Consider the following 20,254-nt stretch of genomic DNA (forward strand, 5'->3'; position numbering starts at 1 on the left):
ATTTGTAGTTTGCTGATATGCAGAAGTACATATATCCCTTTCAAATCTTCTGTGTGTGCAGTAATTGGGAGTGAATATACTCTAATATGAATAATTTCAAAATCATCAGCTGTTTTCTCACATTAGAATACAGGAAAATAGGAGTTTATGGCAATTGTTTTGAAGACATTCTTGCAGTGTTAATTTACATGTAGTTTTTCAGCATAGTTGAGTCATGGAAGAGGAAAAAAAGTACTTTAATAGGCAATTATTAAGGTTGTAAAATGATTGTTCTCTCTTTCTATGGCAGGAGTCATGAAGCTCATGTCTTGACCATGAGCTTTCTTTAGCACTGCCGTGTTGGATGGTATAGGAACTATGGATCTAACTAACGGACAGTCGAGCACTATATATTTTACAGCCACAGCTTCAGAGGTAAGGCTTTTGTTAGCTTATTGGAATAATTTTTTTGATGTTTGTGGAGTTATTAATTATTTTTGTCCTCTTTGAATTTTCTATGTATGGTATGGGTTTTTCTTAGTTTTACTGTCTGATTTGCTCATTAAGACCTTGGCTAAAGACCTGGGTTTAGATTTCTCCAGTTTTGTATCAGAATTGCACTTGGACCAGTTCATGCCTAGGAGCTTTGGAACATAAAGTTTTCTCCTCTGTGTCGTGTTGATGCTGGTTTTCTGGTTCATTATACCTCCGTGTTATGGAGGGGCTGATTTCCTAGAAAAGACTGTATTGCAATTTTCTGTAATGTGAACCCTTGACAAAAATTGTTGTTTTTGTATTTTTTATTGATTTCATTACTTTTTCCTCACATGAAAGAATGTTTATTCTATCACTCAAAATATTTGGTAGTGATATGTGGATTCTATAAGGGTGAATTTCCATTATCCAAACTGCCGTAAAGTGGGGGTGCACTATTTATGTTCTGCAGAGACTTCTCCTCTGGAAGATAGGATGTAGCTGAACGCGGCACGTGGCAGAAAAGAAAACGCCGAGACGTGGAGGCTGGACCCGAGCACACTTTACTGACTGAAGCAAAATGCGCATGTTCGCAAAAGTACCCGAGAGCCTCTCCGGCGGACGTGACATAAGGTCCCTGTCGGAAGGCCCATCCTGTGGTTTAGTCTATGCCGCGGTCCCGCGCATACGCCCGCGGCCGCCAATGATGATTTGAGTTCTGCGGGTCCAGGCCGCTACACCCCCCCCCAGAATCGTCCATTGGGGGCGTGGGACCCCCAGTCTGTGTCTCTCTCGGGTGGCCTGCCCCGCCGGTGCGGTGAGGGCACCTTCATGGGCTGCCTGATGTCCAAATGCGCCGGTTTGAGGCGGTCCACTGTGAAGGTCTCCTCGCGGCCACCCACCTCCACAACACAGGTAGATCCGTTGTGCCGGATCACCTTGAAGGGTCCTTCGTATGGCCTCTGCAGAGGTGACTTGTGCATGCCCCTGCGAGTGAAAATGTACTCACAGTACCGGAGATCCTTAGGGATAAAGGACGGTGTAGTGCCATGTCTGGAGGTCGGAACTGGTGTCAGGCACCCCACCTTGTCCCGCAGCTTCATCAGCACTTCTGCCGGAGTCCCTGCTGGACCTTGGGCCTCTGGCATGAACTTGCCTTGGACTGTTGGGGGGTGCCGTAAACCAACTGTGTCGAGGAGGTGCCCAGGTCCTACTTGGGGGCCGTGCGGATGCCCAGTAGAACCCAGGGACACTAATCTGTCCAGTTGGGCCCTCTGAGGCGCACCATCAGGGCTGACTTGAGGTGCTTATGGAACTGCCCGACCAAGCCGTTGGCCTGTGGGTGGTACACCGTGGTGTTGTGTAACTGGGTGCCCAGGAGCTGCGCCAGTGCTGTCCACAACCCTGAGGTGAACTGTGCCCCTCTGTCGGAGGTGATGTCCGCTGGGAGTCCGAACCTGATGATCCAGTTTGCGATGAGCATCCTGGCGCAGGACTCAGTGGACTTGTCCGCTAGCGGCACGGCCTCTGGCCATCTGGTGAACCTGTCGGCCATCTGGTGAACCTGTCGACCACTGTGAAGATATACCTGGTGCCCCGGGAGACGGGTAGGGGGCCGATGATGTCCATGTGGATGTGCTGAAACCTGCTGAGCGTCAGTTGGAACTGCTGGAGGGGAGCCTTCACATGCCGCTGGACTTTGGCGGTCTGGCAGTGTACGCAGGCCCTGGCCCAGTGTCCGACCTGCTTGCGTAGACGGTGCCAAACGAATTTGTTTGCTACCAATTTGATAGACACCCAGATGGACGGGTGGGCCAGGCCCTGTAGCGTGTCGAACACCCGCCGCCTCCATGCTGCTGGTATCACAGGCCGAGGTCTGCCAGTCGACATGTCGCACAGGAGCCGAACTGCTGTTGGGCCGATGGGGAAGTCCTCCAACTGGAGTCCCGAAACGATGGTGCGATAGGCTGGGATCTCAGTGTCCGCTTGTTGTGCCAGTGCCGTGTAGTCGATCCCTGGGGCTGAGGTGGCCACTGAGTGGATGTGGGGATGAGACAGCGTGTCAGCGACCACGTTGTTCTTCCCCGTGATGTGGCGGATGTCGGTGGTGAACTCCGAAATAAACGAGAGGTACCTCTGCTGCCAAGCTGACTATGGGTCCGATACCTTTGCAAAGGCGAAGGTGAGGGGCTTATGGTCCGTATACGTGGTGAAATCCCTTCCTTTGAGGAAATACCAGAAGTGCTGGATAGCTAGGTAGAGCGCTAGCAACTCCCTGTCGAAAGCGCTGTACTTCACCTCCGGTGGTCGCAGGTGTTGGCTGAGAAAGGCGAGCGGTCACCACTGGCCCTCAATGAGCTGCTCCAGGACTCCGCCGACTGCCGTGTCAGAAGCATCGACTGTGAGTGCCGTGGGTACATCGACTCTCGGGTGTATTAGGAGGGCCGCCTTTGCCAACACCTCTTTGGTCCGCTCGAAAGCTTCCGTGGACTCCACGTCGCATTCCACCTCCTTGGCCTTGCTGGCCATCAGACCGAACAAGGGTCTCGTGATGCACGCCGCCGCTGGCACGAATCGATGGTAGAAATTTACCATCCCCACTAACTCTTGCAGGCCCTTGACCGTGCTGGGTTTGGGAAACTGGCGGATGGCCTGGACCTTGTCCGGCAGAGGGGTGGCTCCATGCTGGTTGACCCTGTGGCCCAAGAAGTTGATTTCCGTCAGCCTGAACTGGCACTTCGCCGGGTTAATTGCCAGTCTGTGGTTGCTCAGGCGCTGGCAGAGCTGGCACAAATGTGCCACGTGCTCTTTGTGTGACTTGCTGGCCACCAGGATATCGTCTAGGTAGATGAAGACGAAATCCAGGCCTCGCCCCACCGAGTCCATTAGCCTCTGGAAAGTCTGAGCGGTGTTCTTGAGGCCGAAGGGCATCCTTAGGAATTCGAAGGGGGTGATGAGGGCTCTCTTGGGCACATTGTTGGGGTGCACGGGTATCTGATGGTACCCCCGGACCAGGTCGATTTTTGAAAAGATGGTCGCCCTGTGGAGGTTGGCCGTGAAATCCTGGATGTGAGGCACCGGCTATCTGTCGGCGGTTGTGGCGTCGTTGAGTCTCCTGTAGTCCCAGCAGGGCCTCCAACCTCCTGCGGACTTGGGCACCACGTGCAGCGGCGATGCCCATGGGCTGTCCGAGCGGCGGATGATCCCCATCTCCTCCATCTTCTGGAACTCCTCCTTGGCGAGGCGGAGCTTGTCGGGCAGAAGCCTACGGGCCCGGGCGTGCAGTGGTGGTCCTTGCGTGGGAATGTGGTGTTGCACGCTGTACTTGGGATCGGTATTGGAGAACTGTGGGGTGATGATGGAGGGGAAATCCGCCAGCATCCTGGTGAACACGTCACCCGAGAGTGTGACGGAGTCCAGGTGGAGGGCCAGGAACCAGGCTTCCCCGAGCTGGAAGGTTTGGAAAGTCTCGGCGTGGACCAAACGCCGGCCCTTCAGGTCGACCAGCAGCCGGTTGGCCCGTAGGAAATCCGCCCCTAGTAACGGCCGCGACACTGCTGCTACCATGAAGGTTCAGGTAAAACAGCTGGGGCCGAAACGCAGCAGGATGGTACGCGAGCCATACATCCGTATGGTGGTGCCATTCGCGGCGGTGAGGTCGGGGCCTCGGGCCACGGTACGGGTGTCTATGGGGAGGGGGTGGTGGGGGGATGCTGATCTGGGCCCTGGTGTCCACCAGGAAATGTCGCCCGGAGTGTTGGTTCCAGAGGAACAGGAGGCTGTTGCGATGGCCAGCCATCGAAGCCACTAGCGACGGCCGGCCCTGGCGTTTCCCGGAAAGGCACACGGTGGACGGCAGCGGCGTGCGTTTGACCCCCACCTCTGGTAAAAGCACCACTGGTCCGAACCCTCATCCTTGTCCCTTGTGGGTCTCGGCGGTTTCAGTTGTGGGGTCTTGGCCTTAGGCTGCGCGGTCATAGTTAGGCAGATGGAAGCCACTCCCCGCTGCTTACTCTGCCACAAAATGTCCGCCCTGGCTGCGAGGCTGCGCGGGTCACTGAAATCTTCACCTGCGAGGAGGAGGCGAATGTCCTCTGGCAGTTGCTCGAGGAACAGCTGCTCGAATAGGAGGCAGGGCTTATGGCCATCCATGAACACTAGCATGTCGTCCATCAGCTTGGATGGCTTGTGGTCGCCCAGGCCGTCCATGCGCAGAAGCCGTGCGGCGGGAGAGTCTGAAAGTGCGGAGGACGAGTGCCTTGATCTTAGTGTACCTGTCCTCTGTAGGTGGATGGTGCAGGAAGTCGATGATCCGGCCTGTCATGTCCTGGTTGAGCGTGCTGACCACGTAGTAGTACCGCGTGGCGTTGGCTGTAATGCCTCGGATACTGAACTGGGCCTCAGCCTGCTCGAACCAAACGTGGGGCTGAGTGGCCCAGAAAGTCGGGAGCTTGAGCGAGATTGCGTTGTGCGAGTCGTTGGGATTCATGTCGCGGGTTCCAGATGCCGTCTGGGAGCGTCAGGGTCACCAAATGTAGCCGAACGTGGCGCGCGGCAGAAACTAAAACGCAGGGACGTGGAGGCTGGACCCGAGCACACTTTACTGACTGAAACAAAACGCGCGCGCGCTCACAAAAGTACCCGAGAGCCTCTCCAGCGGACGTGATGTAAGGTCCCTGCCGGAAGGCCCGCCCCGCGGTTAGCCTACGCCGCGCTCCTGCGCATGCGCCTGCGGCTGCCGATGGAGGTTTGAGTTCTGTGGGTCTGGGCCGCTGCAAGGAAAACTTTCCATCTTGAGTATTGAACTGCCAGCAGCAGATCCAAAGTGTCAAGTTAGCTATTTTGTATCTGGCAGACTTTCTCATGGTTGCATCAGGCTATCAGGATCTTTAAACTCACTTGCAACTGAGATTCTGATGTCAGTAATCTGCCAAATACTTTGGTATTCTTCTGCAAAAGACCCAAAAATCCAGGCTCCTGGGTGGAAGGAGATTTGTAATTAGGACCTTGTGGAAGTATCTTATTGATCTCTCTTGGGTAGCCAAGGCAACTTGATGCAGTCTTGTTTTTGTGGCTTATAATGGACTGGTCAATCACCTGAGCTCGCTGATTGCTTGGCCTGGAATCTTATAAAGGGATCCTGGCACGCATTGCAAAGCTGACTCCCAGCTGATTAAGGCCCAGCATAATGCAAGACTTGTCCGAGTAACTTGGAAAACTAGTTAGGCTTTGCCTTGGGGCTCAGTGGCTATTGAAAGATGAATTATCAAAAACACCTATTTAAAAACATTTTTGAATCAAACAATGAAATAAAATAAAAAGCTTTACTTAATGTTCCCATGGCAGTCATTTCTACTCATTTATTTTCATGAGACCATTCCTGCGCCAGAGCACTCTGTAAGGATTCGCTTAGCATACTGCAGATGTTCTGGCTTCCTGGTAGGAGATGAGCTGTAAGCTGGCTTGTTTCCTATTTGCTGCCATCTTGAGTTATTCGCAACCTCTGATTTACAAACAAGGTGTCGGAGGTTCACAGTGTTTTAAATAAACCTCTTTTATTACTGCTGCAGATATTTTCTTTTAACCACCCTTGCTGTGCCAGCAGAATCTGGAAGTTTCTTCAGTAAATATCCACTGATTCCTTTTTGAATGCACTGTGTCTTACCTGCAACCACTTGCCATAATCACATCCTACCAAATGCAATGTTGTCAGTCATCACCAAGAGGATCAGAACAAATGTTCTTGCACCTTTTTGACTTGGAGACTTGGCACCAGGATTCTTTGGCTAACATCTGCAGTTTCCATCCCAGACTATGTGATGGCTAAAGCTGGAAAATCCTCCTCGTAGTTACAGCTCTAGTTATGTGCAAGTATAAAAATTAAAAGAAAATGGATACAAATGTCTCGTGTTCAGTTTCAATTCAGAGACAATATTTTGAAGATGTTTTGTCCCTGTTGTTCTTGGCAAGAGGTAATTATTAAACGAAGAAATATGACTTTTAGAATGCATAAGCGTTAAGATTAGATTTATTGGTTTTACTGGATTTGGCTTCTCTGCATTTGAAATTCTCAATGCAACTTTCTCAGCTTCCTTGCCATTGGTCTTTCCTTTTTCATCTCCTTTTATTCGTAATTACTTGCCATAAAAAGGCATGACTCATGCCAGTGCAGTTTGCAAAGTTGTAAGATAATTACAGATTTTATTCCATCTTATTTAATAATATGCTGAAGTCCACATAATTCGAGCAGTGGTTTTCAACCTTTTTCATGCTGTGGCCCCCCAGAACATGTCCTTGTTAGATGGCAGACCCCTAAAGCCCACAAAATCAAACAATCGATAATTCATACATATACTTAAATTACTGCACATAGGCACATAGTGACTATTTCAATCACCGATAATTACCAGCGGTGTCTTTTAGTGTTCAGTTCAATGTGAAGGTTGTGCCTGTTTTGCACTGCAGAGTTTGTCCAAACGTGGCGGTATGTGCGACAAACATACGTGTATGTCATCCTCAATATTCAGTCTTGATCTATATTTGGTTTTCATGGCAGTGACAGCAGAAAATGCTATTTCGCACAAGTAAGTGTTTGCAAATGGTAACAGAACATTGACGGCTTTGCCGGACAGCAGTGGATACTCCTGGGAACATGCTATCCAGAACGACAACAGTGACATTTGGTTGAACTGCAAGCGCAAAGTCCTGTCAGATGACAGTTCGGCTAATTCTTCTTGTTCACGTCCAGTTAAATCAGTAAACACGCATTCAAATGGATTTCGAATCCAATCAAACATGCTCATGTCATCGTCGCCGAAATACTCATGGAAATAATGTGACAGCTGTTGAATATGGTTCAAAACGGTGCTCGCAATGGCCTCTGTCTTAGTCTCGCTCACTGTCAGAAAGTCAGCCAGTAATGGAAGCATATCATAGACGCCTTGCTCGTATTTTCCCTTCCAGATACGGAGTTTTTTCTGGAAGGCATTGATTTTTTGTCATGCATTTTCAGAACATTTGAGCCAGGTCCTTGCAATGATAGATTTAAGCTGTTCAAAATGTTGAAAATATCTGCAATATAAGCTAATCTGGCAACCCATGTCTCATCTGTCAAGAACTGTGCCAATGATTCGTTATGTTCATTTAGAAAAATGAGCAGTTCATCTCGCAATTCATATACACGCTGCACAACGCGGCCTTATGACAGCCATCTGACTTTTGTATGTAGCAACAAATGCTTATGCTGGGCTTCCATTTCACGGCATATGTTTTCAAACAAACGATGATTGAGCGGCCTGGCTTTGATAAAGTTAATGATCTTAATGCACGTGGAAAACACATCCGCAAGATTTTCATCCATATCGTTTGCAGCCAAAGCCTCACGGTGAATCATGCAGTGGGTTGCTGCTACATGTGGATCTACTTCTTTCACTTGTGCAACTAGACCCGCCTTCCGTCCCGTCATCGCGGCAGTACCATCCGTGCATACTCCAATACACTGTGTCCACGCCAATGCCGATTGTACAAAAAAAGTGTCAAGCACATGGAAAAGTTCTTCACCGGTTGTACGCCCTGGGAGCGCCTTGCAAAACAAAAAGTCTTCCAAAGCCTCTCCTTCCCAGCAATATCGAACATAAACCCACAACTGCGCAGCACTAGCAACATCAGTACTTCAATCGAGCTGAATCGCAAATCTGACTTGCTGAAGACGTGCTATCAGCTGGCTCTGTATATCTTCCGCCATATCGCCAATTCTTATGCTTACTGTGTTATCAGACAGTGGAATGGCTTTCAGTTTTTGACTGGATTCTTTTCCCAGTACAACTTCGCACATATCTACTGCTGCAGGCAGTATAAGCTCTTCTCCAATTGTGTGAGGCTTTCTGGAACGTGCTATTTGTAATGCTACCAAATATGATGCGCGAAGAGCCTTCTCATTTACAGTGGCGCAGGCTGTCATTTTGCCTTTCTGCTTGAGGTACAGCCCCTTTTGCCGCTCAAAATATTCCTTCGGCTTACTGGCAATATCTGGATGCACGGTTGTTAAATGGCACTTCAATTTCGCTGGTTTCATTGCATCGTTGGACAGTGTTTGCAAACGCACAACACAGAGGTTGGTCCGCATTTGTCTCCACTGCGATGAAGCCATATGAAATGTATTCTGGATCGTACTTGCGTTGTTTTCTCTTTCGGTCACCCTTATCCCCTTCGTCATCAGAATCTTCCGGTTTCTGGTCAGCTTTTCTCTTCAGATACTCAGCAATACATGCTGGACAGTTTAATTACTATTACTGATAAACAAAATTATCAAAACTAATCTAAAATTTACACGCTTGCACACTTTTCATTTAACAGTGATGTCACAGTGGCGTAAATGCACGGTAAGTAAGCAATATTATTAAGGCACTCCAACAACGTCACTCAGTCTCGCTAACACTGCAGTGCACAACAGAATAGTTGTGAGTAGTGAACACTACTGACTACTCTGACTACACAAATCGAATATTAAGCGGCAGCTTACCAGAAGGGAACACTGTCTAAGTCTCTAAGATTGTCGCCTATAACAGAATAGATATGGCCGATTTTCTGAATAGTGGAAAACTGGAGCAAGCAAGTAAGCTACATCTCTGTAACAGGTCACTTTTCCATTTTTTTTCTTGGCTTGCTCACGGACCCCCTGGCAACCTGGGACCACAGGTTGAAAACCTCTGAATTAGAGCATTCAGTTCTTTCTCACTTAATTTCAGTCCCTTGATCTGTCTCAGCTAAAAGTTCTGTGGCTTCAAGAGCTTGTCAGAGGCTGTGTATCCTGTGGCAAAGAACTTCCTCTTAAGAAAATTAGAAGTAGAAACAGGAGCAGGTCATGTGGCTGCTCTTGCCAGCTGAAACACTTAAGTTCATGGCTGATCTTTTATCTGAGAGATGTTTTCGTGCATTAACCATTATCCATTAGTATTTAAAAATCTATCAGTTTTTATCCTGAATATTATCAGGGACAAAGCCTTCAGATCCTCCTTGGATATTGAATTCCAAAGATTTACTGCCCTCTGCTTGAAGACTTTTTTTTCCTCATCTCTGTCCTGATTGGTCGACTCCTGGTTCTAGACAGCCCATCCAGGGTAAATATCAACTCTGCATTTATTCGATCAAACTCCTTGAGCTTTATACATTTCAGTGACCTCTCATTCTCCTAAACTGGAGAGAAGGCAGACCGAGTTTGCTTAATTTCTTGTTGTATGACAACCTGCTGTCCCAGGAATTGGTCAGGTGAACCTATGTTGCACTCCTATCTCAAGTATACCCTTCCTTTGAAAGAGTGTTCCAGATAGAGTCTAATTGCACTTTGCAATTAGAGCAAGACCTCTCGTAGTTAAATCCTCTTGCAATAATGACCAACATTCCATATGTCTTCCTAGTTACTTGCTGAGTGTGCACATTAATTTTCATGGATTCATGTCTAAGGACACCCAAGTTCCTCTGAACACCACTACTATTTAATCTCTCACCATTTACACCATACTCTGCCTTTCTATGTTTTTCTATCAAAGTGGAAAATCCCACATTCTTCCATGTTAATATTCCTTCTGCTATATTCTTACCCATTCATCTAGCCTGTCCATATCCTCTGAAACCTCTTCACAGCCTTAAATATCACCAGGTTTTATATCATCAGGAATCATGGCTTTAATATACTTGATCCTCTCACCTAAATCCTTGATATAAATTGTGAACAGCTGGATCCCAGCAGTAATCTCTCTGGCATCCCGCTCCTCATTGCCTCCCAACCCAAAAATTGCCCTGTTGTTTGTTTTCTGTCTTCTGTCCATTAACCAATACTCAATCCAGAACAGAAAGTTACTGTCAATGGTGTGTGCTCTAATAATGTTTATTAATCACTCACGTGAGACTTCATTGAGGCATTCTAAAAGTCCAAAGAAACTGTATAGTTCTATTTGTTCTGCTAGTTACCTGTATTTGTTTTGCTAGTTGCAATGTCGAAAAACTCCAGCAGATTTCGTGCATGATTTCTCCTTCCTAATTTCATGACAACTCTGCCCAATCCTGTTATTGTTTTCCAGGTGCCTGTTGTCACTTCCTTGAAAATAAATTCAGGCATTTTCTCCACTACTGTCAGGTTAACTGGCCTGTAGTTCTCTGCTTTCTCTCCATCCTTTCTGAAATAGTGAGGTTATATTTGTTACCTTCCAATCTATGGGAATTGTTGTGGATGACAACTGGTGCATCCACTTCATGGCCACCACTTTCAAAATAGTAGGATGCAGGATCAAGGGGTCCTTGAGATTTATTGTCTTTCAGTTTCAATTCCTTTTCCAACAGCAGCTTTTTTTTTACCAGTTTTCTTTTCTCCTTTACTTCTGACCTGTAGTCCCCCACTATTCCCATCCTTTCCTGATTTGTTCCTTTCTATACCAAAAAAATAGCAAGTTAGGATTGTAATGGAAAGCTGTCTGCATGCCTGGATGAGTGCTTCAACAACATACGATGATCTCAACACCATCCAGGATAAAGCAACCTGCTTAATGGGTGACCCATCCACCCCTTTTAAAAACTTCCTCAAACTAGTGTATTCACTTTTTCAGTGACACAAGGCTTTCATGTATGTCATCAACAAAAAGGGCAGCAGTTACTCACCCATGCAATTCTGACAGCATCTCTCAAACCTGTGATCTTTACTTCCAGGAAGGAAAAGATCAACAGGTATATGGGAACACCACCACCTGCAAGCTCCCCTCCAAGTTGCATACCAGGCTGACTTAGAAATGTAACACTGTTTCATTATTGCTGGGTTTAAATTCCAGAACTACCTACCCAAACATACTATGGTAGCACCTTCACGAGAGCTACTACAGTGGTTCAAGAAGGTGGCTCACTGTGTGCTTCTGGAGGGCACTTGGGCAATAAATGATGGCATTGCCAGCAGCATCACTTTCTGTAAAACGAATGCAAAGAAAGTCTGTATATGGATTATTGTTTGTGTAAAGTATAATCTGTTTTATAAGATATGAATTTGCATGTTACTCATTTGAATTAATATTCAGCTGTCACATTGTTGCAATCTAGGTTAATATTTACCAGCCTTGACAGTTTAACATCATTTGCATTTCCCCGTGGCCATTTCCATTTGTTTGTGAATACACCAGTTGTTGGCAGTCACTCCTTGTTACACCTGGAGTGTGCTGATACTTGGCAGGATAGGTGAGGCTACAACACCACTACCCATTTAATGAAGAACAGCCATTTATTCAGTATGTCTCCTTCCTCAATCTCTAGTCGATTGCAGAGGCATTATTCTGTATTCGCACAATGCTCGGTGGCAACTCCAAATAATTCCACTTTTAATCTGGTCTTTTTAAAGGTCTCTGATGAAAATAGCCATCAGTAACATAATTATTAAGTGTTGACATTGTTTAATCATGTGCAAGAAGTCAATCATGGAGACCAGGCTAAGGATAAAACTAGTGATTTTTATTGGGGCTGTGTGTTTAGTGTCTCAAATTATGGCTAAAAGATTTGTCATAACTGCATTGTTTAAATTTTGATCTGAGCATAAACAAATTTGAAATTTTCACTAAAATAACAGCGAAATAGAACAGCAATAGAAAAAGCAACAGTGGAGCACAACTTTTGAAAGCACTCAGTATCTGTGCTTTATCCTTACAATATTTTGTAAAACATTTAAAAATTAATAAATATTTAGAAACTATTCTGAATTAGATTGTACTCATTCCTGTTTTAAAAGCACAACTTGCAGTTACAAAGTAAATTTTAATACAGAAAAACATCCTGGAGCTACATGAGAGCATTCAGAGGAGTTAAGATTTGGAATGGTTCAAGGACAATCCAAGCAGAAAGAAAAGGTATTTTAGAGTTGTTTGTAGGTGACTGAAGGAACAAGGCAAAAGAGGAAAAGGAGCATGGAATAAGAGAAGTATAGAGGATCTTGAATTTTGTTTAATGTTTCTTTCCCTTTTACTTTTTTTTAAACTCTACACCAATATATATATATATTTTGGTAATGTATGAGTTGCCCGAGACCTATGGTACAAATAATGATATTTCCAATCTGCTTGTTGTTAATGTGCCATGGGGTAAATTTTGACATGCAGGCTCTACTCCAGACAATACAAATGATGCTGTCTCATTGGAGGTGTTTTATTGTGGCCAATGTAAAAAGAACCATGACCAGCGCAGGTTTTTCTTCTTATCATTCCCCTCAGACTGCAGTGTTGGAGGGAGCCTCAGAAGTGTAAATATAATTTTGATCTTGTCTGTTGGAGCGATCTGTACTTGCCTTAAGCAAGTTATCGATGCAACTTAATTACTGAATGTAACAACCACTTAAACTTGTTCTGTTTTGGTGTTGATGTTTCCAGTTCATTAGCATATCTTATTCTTGCAGAGAAGTAGCAGCTCTGAGTCTCTAAGTGAGAAAGCCTCAAATGATCCCAAGAAAAGTTTTGACGCGGTGGTGTTTGATGTCCTGAAGGTAACGCCAGAAGAGTTTGCTGTGAGTATTGATGGTAGTTTTGAATTCTGTTGTCAGTAAATCTATATATGATACAAAATTTGTAAATAAGATGCAAATTGTAGACTTGTGACTAGCATTATTATTTAAGAGTTTGGTTACATATGTTGCTTTTTTAATATTTGAAAGGAAAGGATACGTGTTGGGTGGGGAGAAGTTTTTTTTTGTTGAATGTACCCATCTTGAAGATTGATAATCCTGATATTTAGATCTCCTTCCCTGGTAACACTGTGTTCTGCAGCACATCCAGTGATGTATTCTCTGCAGTACCAAATTTTGAATAATGCCACAGCTGTGATCTTTATTTAAAATAGTGATATTCTGGAATCCAGTTGGTTCTTATCTGTCAGCAACATAATTGAATAAATGTTGGCCTTATTTCTTTATCGGATATTTTAAGTTAACAAAGAGCTGTTGCATGCTTAGGGGTATGCAATTTGGTGTGAAGCCATGGGCTCTATATTTTCTTGTGCACAGTATACGAAATGTTGTGTGTGGTATAACTGACAAATTCCAGTTTTGCACTTGAAGTTGTACCCAAAGGCCTTTACTATCTGATTTTCCATTATGGCAATGAGGGGAGTTTGCCAGAGAATGCCGCGGAATACATTATGCAGCCAAGGTGAGGAGGTGATGGTGGGGTGCAGATTGGAGGAAACACTGGGGATGACATACTTGTGGAAGAATATTGCAAGGAATGGGAGACTGAGTACCCCAGGGAGAAAGTCAGTACCATTGTTTGAACAGGGAGAGGTTAGGTTTTTAATGGATGGCAGACTAGGGTACTTGCAAGAAGGTCAGTAGGGCTGGGGAGATGAGAAATCTAGAGGATCATGAAGCATATTGGCAGTGGATGGAGCCTGAGTGCAGCAGTAGAGGGAGAGGTTCTTGTGGGGGCAATCACAGATTGAAAAGGAGCTTAAAATAGGTTGATGACTCCTCAGAGGTACTTTGTCAAATTCCTTGAGTATGAGCCCAGATAGCGATGCATGTTTTAACTAATGCAGGAGCACGTGCATTGGATGTATGGAGCTCTGGGATCAAATTTGCAAAAATTCAAATATCCTTCCCAGGTTACAACAAGGGTTCCATACCTGCAAACTGTTCGAGTTCCTGCAAACTGAGTTCCCTCATAGCAGAAGATACCCGCAGCCCCGCAGCAACCAACAAATCCATCCGGTTGGTCTCCCAAATTCTCATTTGTATGTTAGGGCTTGTACATAAGTCAGATGTTCGTAAGCTGGGGAGGACCTGTACATGCGCATAGAGTATTTGACGACACTTCATGTGGTATACATGAGTCTTTAGCCCCGCAGGAAAGTTTACTTCTTTTAGTCCCAAGAACACATTTTTAGTATGAAGGTTTTTTTTATCAGTGCATGTATTATGAGCAATTGATTGTATTTATGAGCAAAACGTATTGAGTTCTTCACCTTTCAAATAAAATCAGTTTTCCTTGTTTTTATGTGAGCTTGCCTTAACTTTTTCACAATATAATGCAACAGAAAATTTGGGGAGGGCAAACAAGGCAATGCATGGTGGGATTCTGAAAAGTAATAGAGCAGAGAGATCTTGGAATACATGCCACAAGTGCTTGGCTTTATTGAATATAAGAGTAGGTAGGTCAGATTGGAGATGTATTGAATAATCGTTTGCAGTCCTTTGGGATTGAGAATGTCTTGCTCCAGTTTTGTGGGTTCTGAAGTGATTGATGTCATTGTGGCATCCAGAGACTGCCAGAGGTGATACTAGAGATGACTGGCCTGCCAAGTAGATGGGAGGAAGTATGCCCCTTCACATGATTATGCCGGGCTTCTGTGTGCTCCTGATGCAGGGACTCAGGTGCTCCGTGCTGGATGGCAGCAGCTTCTGACTTGGAATGGTCATAGGCAAGGAATGCCCAAAAGTTGGTGGGGATGTTTAACTTCATCGAGGAAACTTTGAGAATATCCTTAAATCTTTTCCTTTTTCTACCTGGTAGTCTCTTGCTCTGACACACAGTCCATATTTTCCATAGTCTTGTCATTGGACCTGTCCTGTCAGAGGGCAGTGTTGTATCGCAGGTCCAGATTGGTCGTGGACCTTTGTTTTGTGAATTTTTAATACAAGTTTCATCTTTTCATGTGCTTCAGTGAATGAGTCAACAATGATTTGATGCTTGGCATCTGAATTTGTCTTGCAGCTCCACTACTAAGGTAGGTTGACCTTGGTTCTGGAATGGAAATATCTTAGTTTGAACAGTTGAGAATATGCCCAATGTACATCTTGATGAACAGCATTCATAATTTGATTCAGGAAGCAGTTCTTCAGCCAAGGGGTGAGGCATTTGAGGAGCACCCTGGCCATGTAGCAAGGAAACTTCTCTGCAATTATTGCAGTTGGATTTGTTTTTTTTCTCGATGATGGGGTATCAGAGATACCCTGGCCTGCCTTCCCCTTCCCCTTCCCACACCTGGGTGATGAGGTTCTGAATTTACGTTTAAAATTCCTCAACAGCAAGTTTTAGAACTTCAGCTGTCTGCACCTGTGTTTCTTTTGGCCTATGGCCTTTTTGACTTCTTGTCACTCATGAATGGTGACAAGGATGGAATGGATAGCTTGCTCAGGAATGGAGTCAAGGTTGCTTCTGTGAAGGACAGAGTCAGAGTTAGGAGAACTTTGAAGTATTTCTTCCATCAGACATGGACTACTTCTTTGTCCTCGATAAGTTCATCTCTGTGTTTGGTTCTCATTTGGGTGAGGTCATGAGTGTTTGTGCTGTAGATGACCATGACATTGCAACTTTGCTGAAGAATCTGCACATGCCACAGTTATAGTTGAGTGCAGGACCATCCAGTCTGTAGATTGTCGATTTTCTGTTGGACCTTAGCCATCATGGGCCTGTGGAGTTTTATAGGTATAGTCGAGCTTCCAATCCCTGATTTTCTTACATTTGCACTTCATTAGCTCCTGGATCTCCTAGTCATTCTCATCAGATGAATCCTAGTTCCGTCTCAGAGAAGCTAAGACATTTTTTCAGCTCTGTTGGTTTAGGAGTTGCTAGGTTGTTTAAAGAAGATGAAGATGATGAAACGATGATTAAAAACAAGCAGTGGGAAAACTCAGCAGGACAAGTGGCATTCCATGGAGAGAGAAACAGAGCTAACATCTTGGGTCAATGACCCTTCTTAGGTTTTCCAGTTCTGATGAAAACGAGTGTGTTTTACATTGTAAAGAAGAGGATGGGGTGGGGGAGGTGGAGGGAACCAAAGAGAAGATGGCAGAGGATCTCTGATAGTCCATCATTAAGAAAAAAAGAGAAATCCAACAGTAGTAATTACTGAGAGGTCTCCCTGCTGTCTACCCCGTCGTCAGAGTGCTCCTTAACTGCCTCCCCCCTTGGGGTGGAGACCAGAGCCATAGTCACACAGCACAGAAACTCCTGAGCCCGCCATGTCCATGCTGACCATCAAATGTCATCTATACTAATCCCATTTACCAGCACTTAGCCAACTATGCCTTGGTGACTGAAATGTTCATCCAGATGCTGCTTAAATGTTGTGAGAGTACCTGCTTCCACTATCTTCTCAGGCAGTGCATTACGGATTACAACCATCCTCTGGATGAAAAAAAAGTCCTCGTATCCCATCTGTTACTCCTCTTCATCTTAAACCTATACCCTTTGGTCTTAGACAACTCTGAAATAGCAAAGTTTCTTATTATTAACCCTATATCTTTGCCTCCCATAATTTTGTATCCCTCTATCAGTCCCCCCTCAACCTTCCCTGCTTCAAAGAAGACAAACCCAGTCTACTCAGTTTCTCCTCATAACTGAAACATTCCATCCCAAGTAACATCCTAGTGAATCTCTTCTGTACCCTCTCCTGTGCAATCATGTCTTTCTAATAGTGCGTCAACCAGAATTGCACTCAATATTCCAGCTTGTAGCCTAACCAATGTTTTTCGAAGCTATGCTAACCTCCATACTCTTATATACAAGCCCTGGCTAATGAAGGCAAACATCCTCTACATATTCTTTACCACCATATCTACTTGTGCTGCCACCTTCAGGGATCTTTGGACTTGTAAACCAAGGTTCCTTTATTCCTCACTGCTCGTTAGGGTCCCACTATTTATGGTACATGTCCTCTCCTCATTAGACCTCCCAAAATGAATTACCTCTACTTACGAGTATTAAATTTCATTTGTCATTGCCCTGCCCAGCTTACCAGTTGTTCAATATCATTCTGTAGCCCAAATCTATGCTCCTCACTATCAACAGCACCACCAATTTTAATGTCATCTGTAAACTTACTAATCATACCACCTACATTCAATACCCTATAAAACAAATAGCAAGATATCCAGCACCATTCCCTGTGATACACTGGTCACAGGCTTCCAATCACAAAAACAGCCCCCCAGAGAACTTCCAGCATCGAATTTATAATTCAGATTTCCAGCATCTGCTGTTTTTGATTTTCATTTATGACCCTGTGGTTAGGTTGCAACTTCAAGCTGTAAATGCATAAAAGCTGCCACCATGTTGCGGGGAGGATGTGTTGTTGGGGCTGGAATATGTCTTGAGAAGTAATCGACTCAGCTGGGATCATTTTCACTGAGTCGATTTAATTGAGGTGTATAAAATTTATATGATCCTGAATTAGGGCAAGTAGAAAAGATCTTTGACCTGAGAGAGCTCCACACTGGGGGGACATGGATTAAAGGTGATAAATGGAGGATTTGGAGGTGAGTTGAGGAAAGAAAATTCACTGAGTGGTCTGCTCTGAAACTTACTACCAGAAAGGATTAAGTAGGACCCCAATCAGGTTGAAAATGTAACTTGCTGCACACTCGAGGTACCGTATTTGGTGTTGGCCTAAAAACCTTTTGCTCTACCTGACAAGGAAATGGCAGACTAAATGTCCACCTGTGGCATAAATTTACATGATTTTTGAGCAGTTAATTAACAAAAAATAAATTATAAGCAATACTGTAGTTTCCTGTAAGTTCTGTTTTTTTTGAGGCAAGTTGAACAATGTGAGGTAATGATTTTAACAAATGCATTGACACTTTCCCATAAACAGTTTTTTGAACTTTTCATTAACACCAGTAGAGGTCGTTAGTGATCCTGTTTCAACTGAAATTCCTCTCCAAACAGATAAAAGGATGCTGCAACTTTTCAGTTTGTTAAAATGGACATTTCTTAGTTTTTTTTTGCTTCTGCTGATACAAATATTTCTCATTTATGTGCAACTCCAACAATATCTTTAAAAATCTCAATTTCACAGACACTTTCTGGGAAAGATGGGCCTCCTGTCCAACATTGTGGTGATCATGGAAGATAGATCATAGTCATAGAAACATAGAACATAGAAACTCTACAGCACACTACAGGCCCTTCGGCCCACAGAGCTGTGCCGAACATGTCCCTACCTTAGTAATTACTAGGCTTACCCATAGCCCTCTATTTTTCTAAGCTCCATGTACCTATCCAGAAGTCCTTTAAAAGACCCCTATCGTATCTGCCTCCACCACCGTTGCTGGTAGCCCACTCCACGCACTCACCACTCTGAGTAAAAAAAACTTACCTCTGACATCTCCTCTGTACCTACTCCCCAGCACCTTAAACCTGTGCCCTCTTGTGGCAACCATTTCAGCCCTGGGGAAAAAGCCTCTGACCATCCACACGATCAATGCCTCTCATCATCTTATACACCTCTATTGGGTCACCTCTCATCCTCCATGATGTGTCGTGTATGATCTATGCATATTGAATATTGATCAGGAGCACAGCTATGACTGTTCTGTTCTTATCTGAAGTCCATTCACATGCATACTTGGATTGCATCTGGGAATTGGGATGCTGGCTGATCTTTCTTTCATTTGCTGAACTACGTTGACGTGTACCGAAGAACTCCAGTTGCTATCACAGTTGATGCTTTCAAACCAAGTAGATATGAGTTTTCATATTGTGTTTTTTTTAAAATCCAATTGCTGAAATGATTTGAGGGATTAATCCAGAAATTCTGTGAATGTTGAAACAAAAATAAGTCTCAGCATCTGGAACAAAACGAATTGCCTCCATCTGTTGCGAAAAAAAAACTGATGCAGAAACTCAGCGGGTCAGATGGTATCTGTAGAGGGAAATGGGCAGTTGACATTTCAGGTTGAGACCCTTCATCTGGGACCCAAAACATCGACTGTCCATTTCCCTGCACAGCTGCTGCCTGACCGGCTGAGTTCTTCCAGCAGTTTGATTTTTTTGCTCCAGATTCCAGCATCTGCAATCCCTTGTGTCTGTCTCCATCTATTGGTTGGCCATGATATCGCAGGCATGGCTGTAAATCCATTGAGACTACGTGATGAAGAATTTTATTTTTGGGCAAAAGACATCAATGTATAGAGGCTGAGTAAATTAATGTTTTGTAGTACTTGTGAACTTGTTGCCAGTATAAAGCATTGAATCTTCAGTTTTGTCAATCCATAGGAATTTGTTAATCTTCCATTTTTTAAATAAAGTCTCTATGACAAAACCACATTTTATGCATTGTGAACTATAATACAGCACTGAGAGGCCAAATAGGAGCTACAATTAACTGGCCACAATTCCTAATGCAAAATATTAATTTGGTATTTGTTTTTTCTGGGGGTCTGGGAGGATCCAGGACAGAAAGTCGTTCAGTGCTGGTCTGAGGAAATAGATGAGCTACTACATGACTGCTTTGAGTTGGTAGACTGGTCCAAAGACTCAGCTGCCAGCCTGGTTGAGTCTGTCACCACTATCATGGACTTTAACAGCAAACATGTTGAGGACTGTGTACTAAAGAGCACAATCTGGGCGTTCCTGAATCGGAAACCATGGATGAACCAGGAGATCCACTCTCTACTGAAATCTAGGACTGTGGCGTTCAAATCAGGTGACCCTGACCGATACAAGAAATTGAGATACGACCTCCATAAAGCTATCAGGGATGCCAAGAGACGATACCAGTCCAAAATCGAGTCCCAGACCAGCAGTCATTTGTGGCAAGGCTTGCATGCTATAACAGGCTACAAAGTGAAGTTGGGCAGCATCGCCGACAACAGCGCATCCTTCCCGATGAACTTAATGCGTCCTATGCACATTTTGAACAGAAGGGGATTGGAATGTCACCACCCAACCCCGACAGCCTCCTATGCACCTGAACCCACAATCACTGTTTTGGATGTAAGATCAGTCTTCCGGAGAGCGAATCCGCGGAAAGCATCTGACCTGGATGGTGTCCCTGGATG

The 20,254-nt window shown here is 44.8% G+C and overlaps 1 protein-coding gene across 11 annotated transcripts in view; it reads left to right on the top strand.

Annotated features, from left to right (window-relative positions):
* Nucleotides 1–20,254, top strand: part of ralgps2 (Ral GEF with PH domain and SH3 binding motif 2) — a 385,220-nt gene that overhangs the window by 83,315 nt on the left and 281,651 nt on the right. For all 11 annotated transcript variants that reach the window (XM_052010754.1, XM_052010760.1, XM_052010755.1 and 8 more), the window contains 2 exons: nucleotides 290–414; nucleotides 12,875–12,982. In XM_052010754.1, the coding sequence (XP_051866714.1) occupies nucleotides 358–414; nucleotides 12,875–12,982 (165 nt within the window). In that variant the 5' untranslated portion in view covers nucleotides 290–357. The remainder of the gene's footprint in view (nucleotides 1–289; nucleotides 415–12,874; nucleotides 12,983–20,254) is intronic.

The sequence above is a fragment of the Pristis pectinata genome, chromosome 3, assembly GCF_009764475.1.
Source record: "Pristis pectinata isolate sPriPec2 chromosome 3, sPriPec2.1.pri, whole genome shotgun sequence".
Taxonomy (NCBI): Eukaryota; Metazoa; Chordata; class Chondrichthyes; order Rhinopristiformes; family Pristidae; genus Pristis; species Pristis pectinata.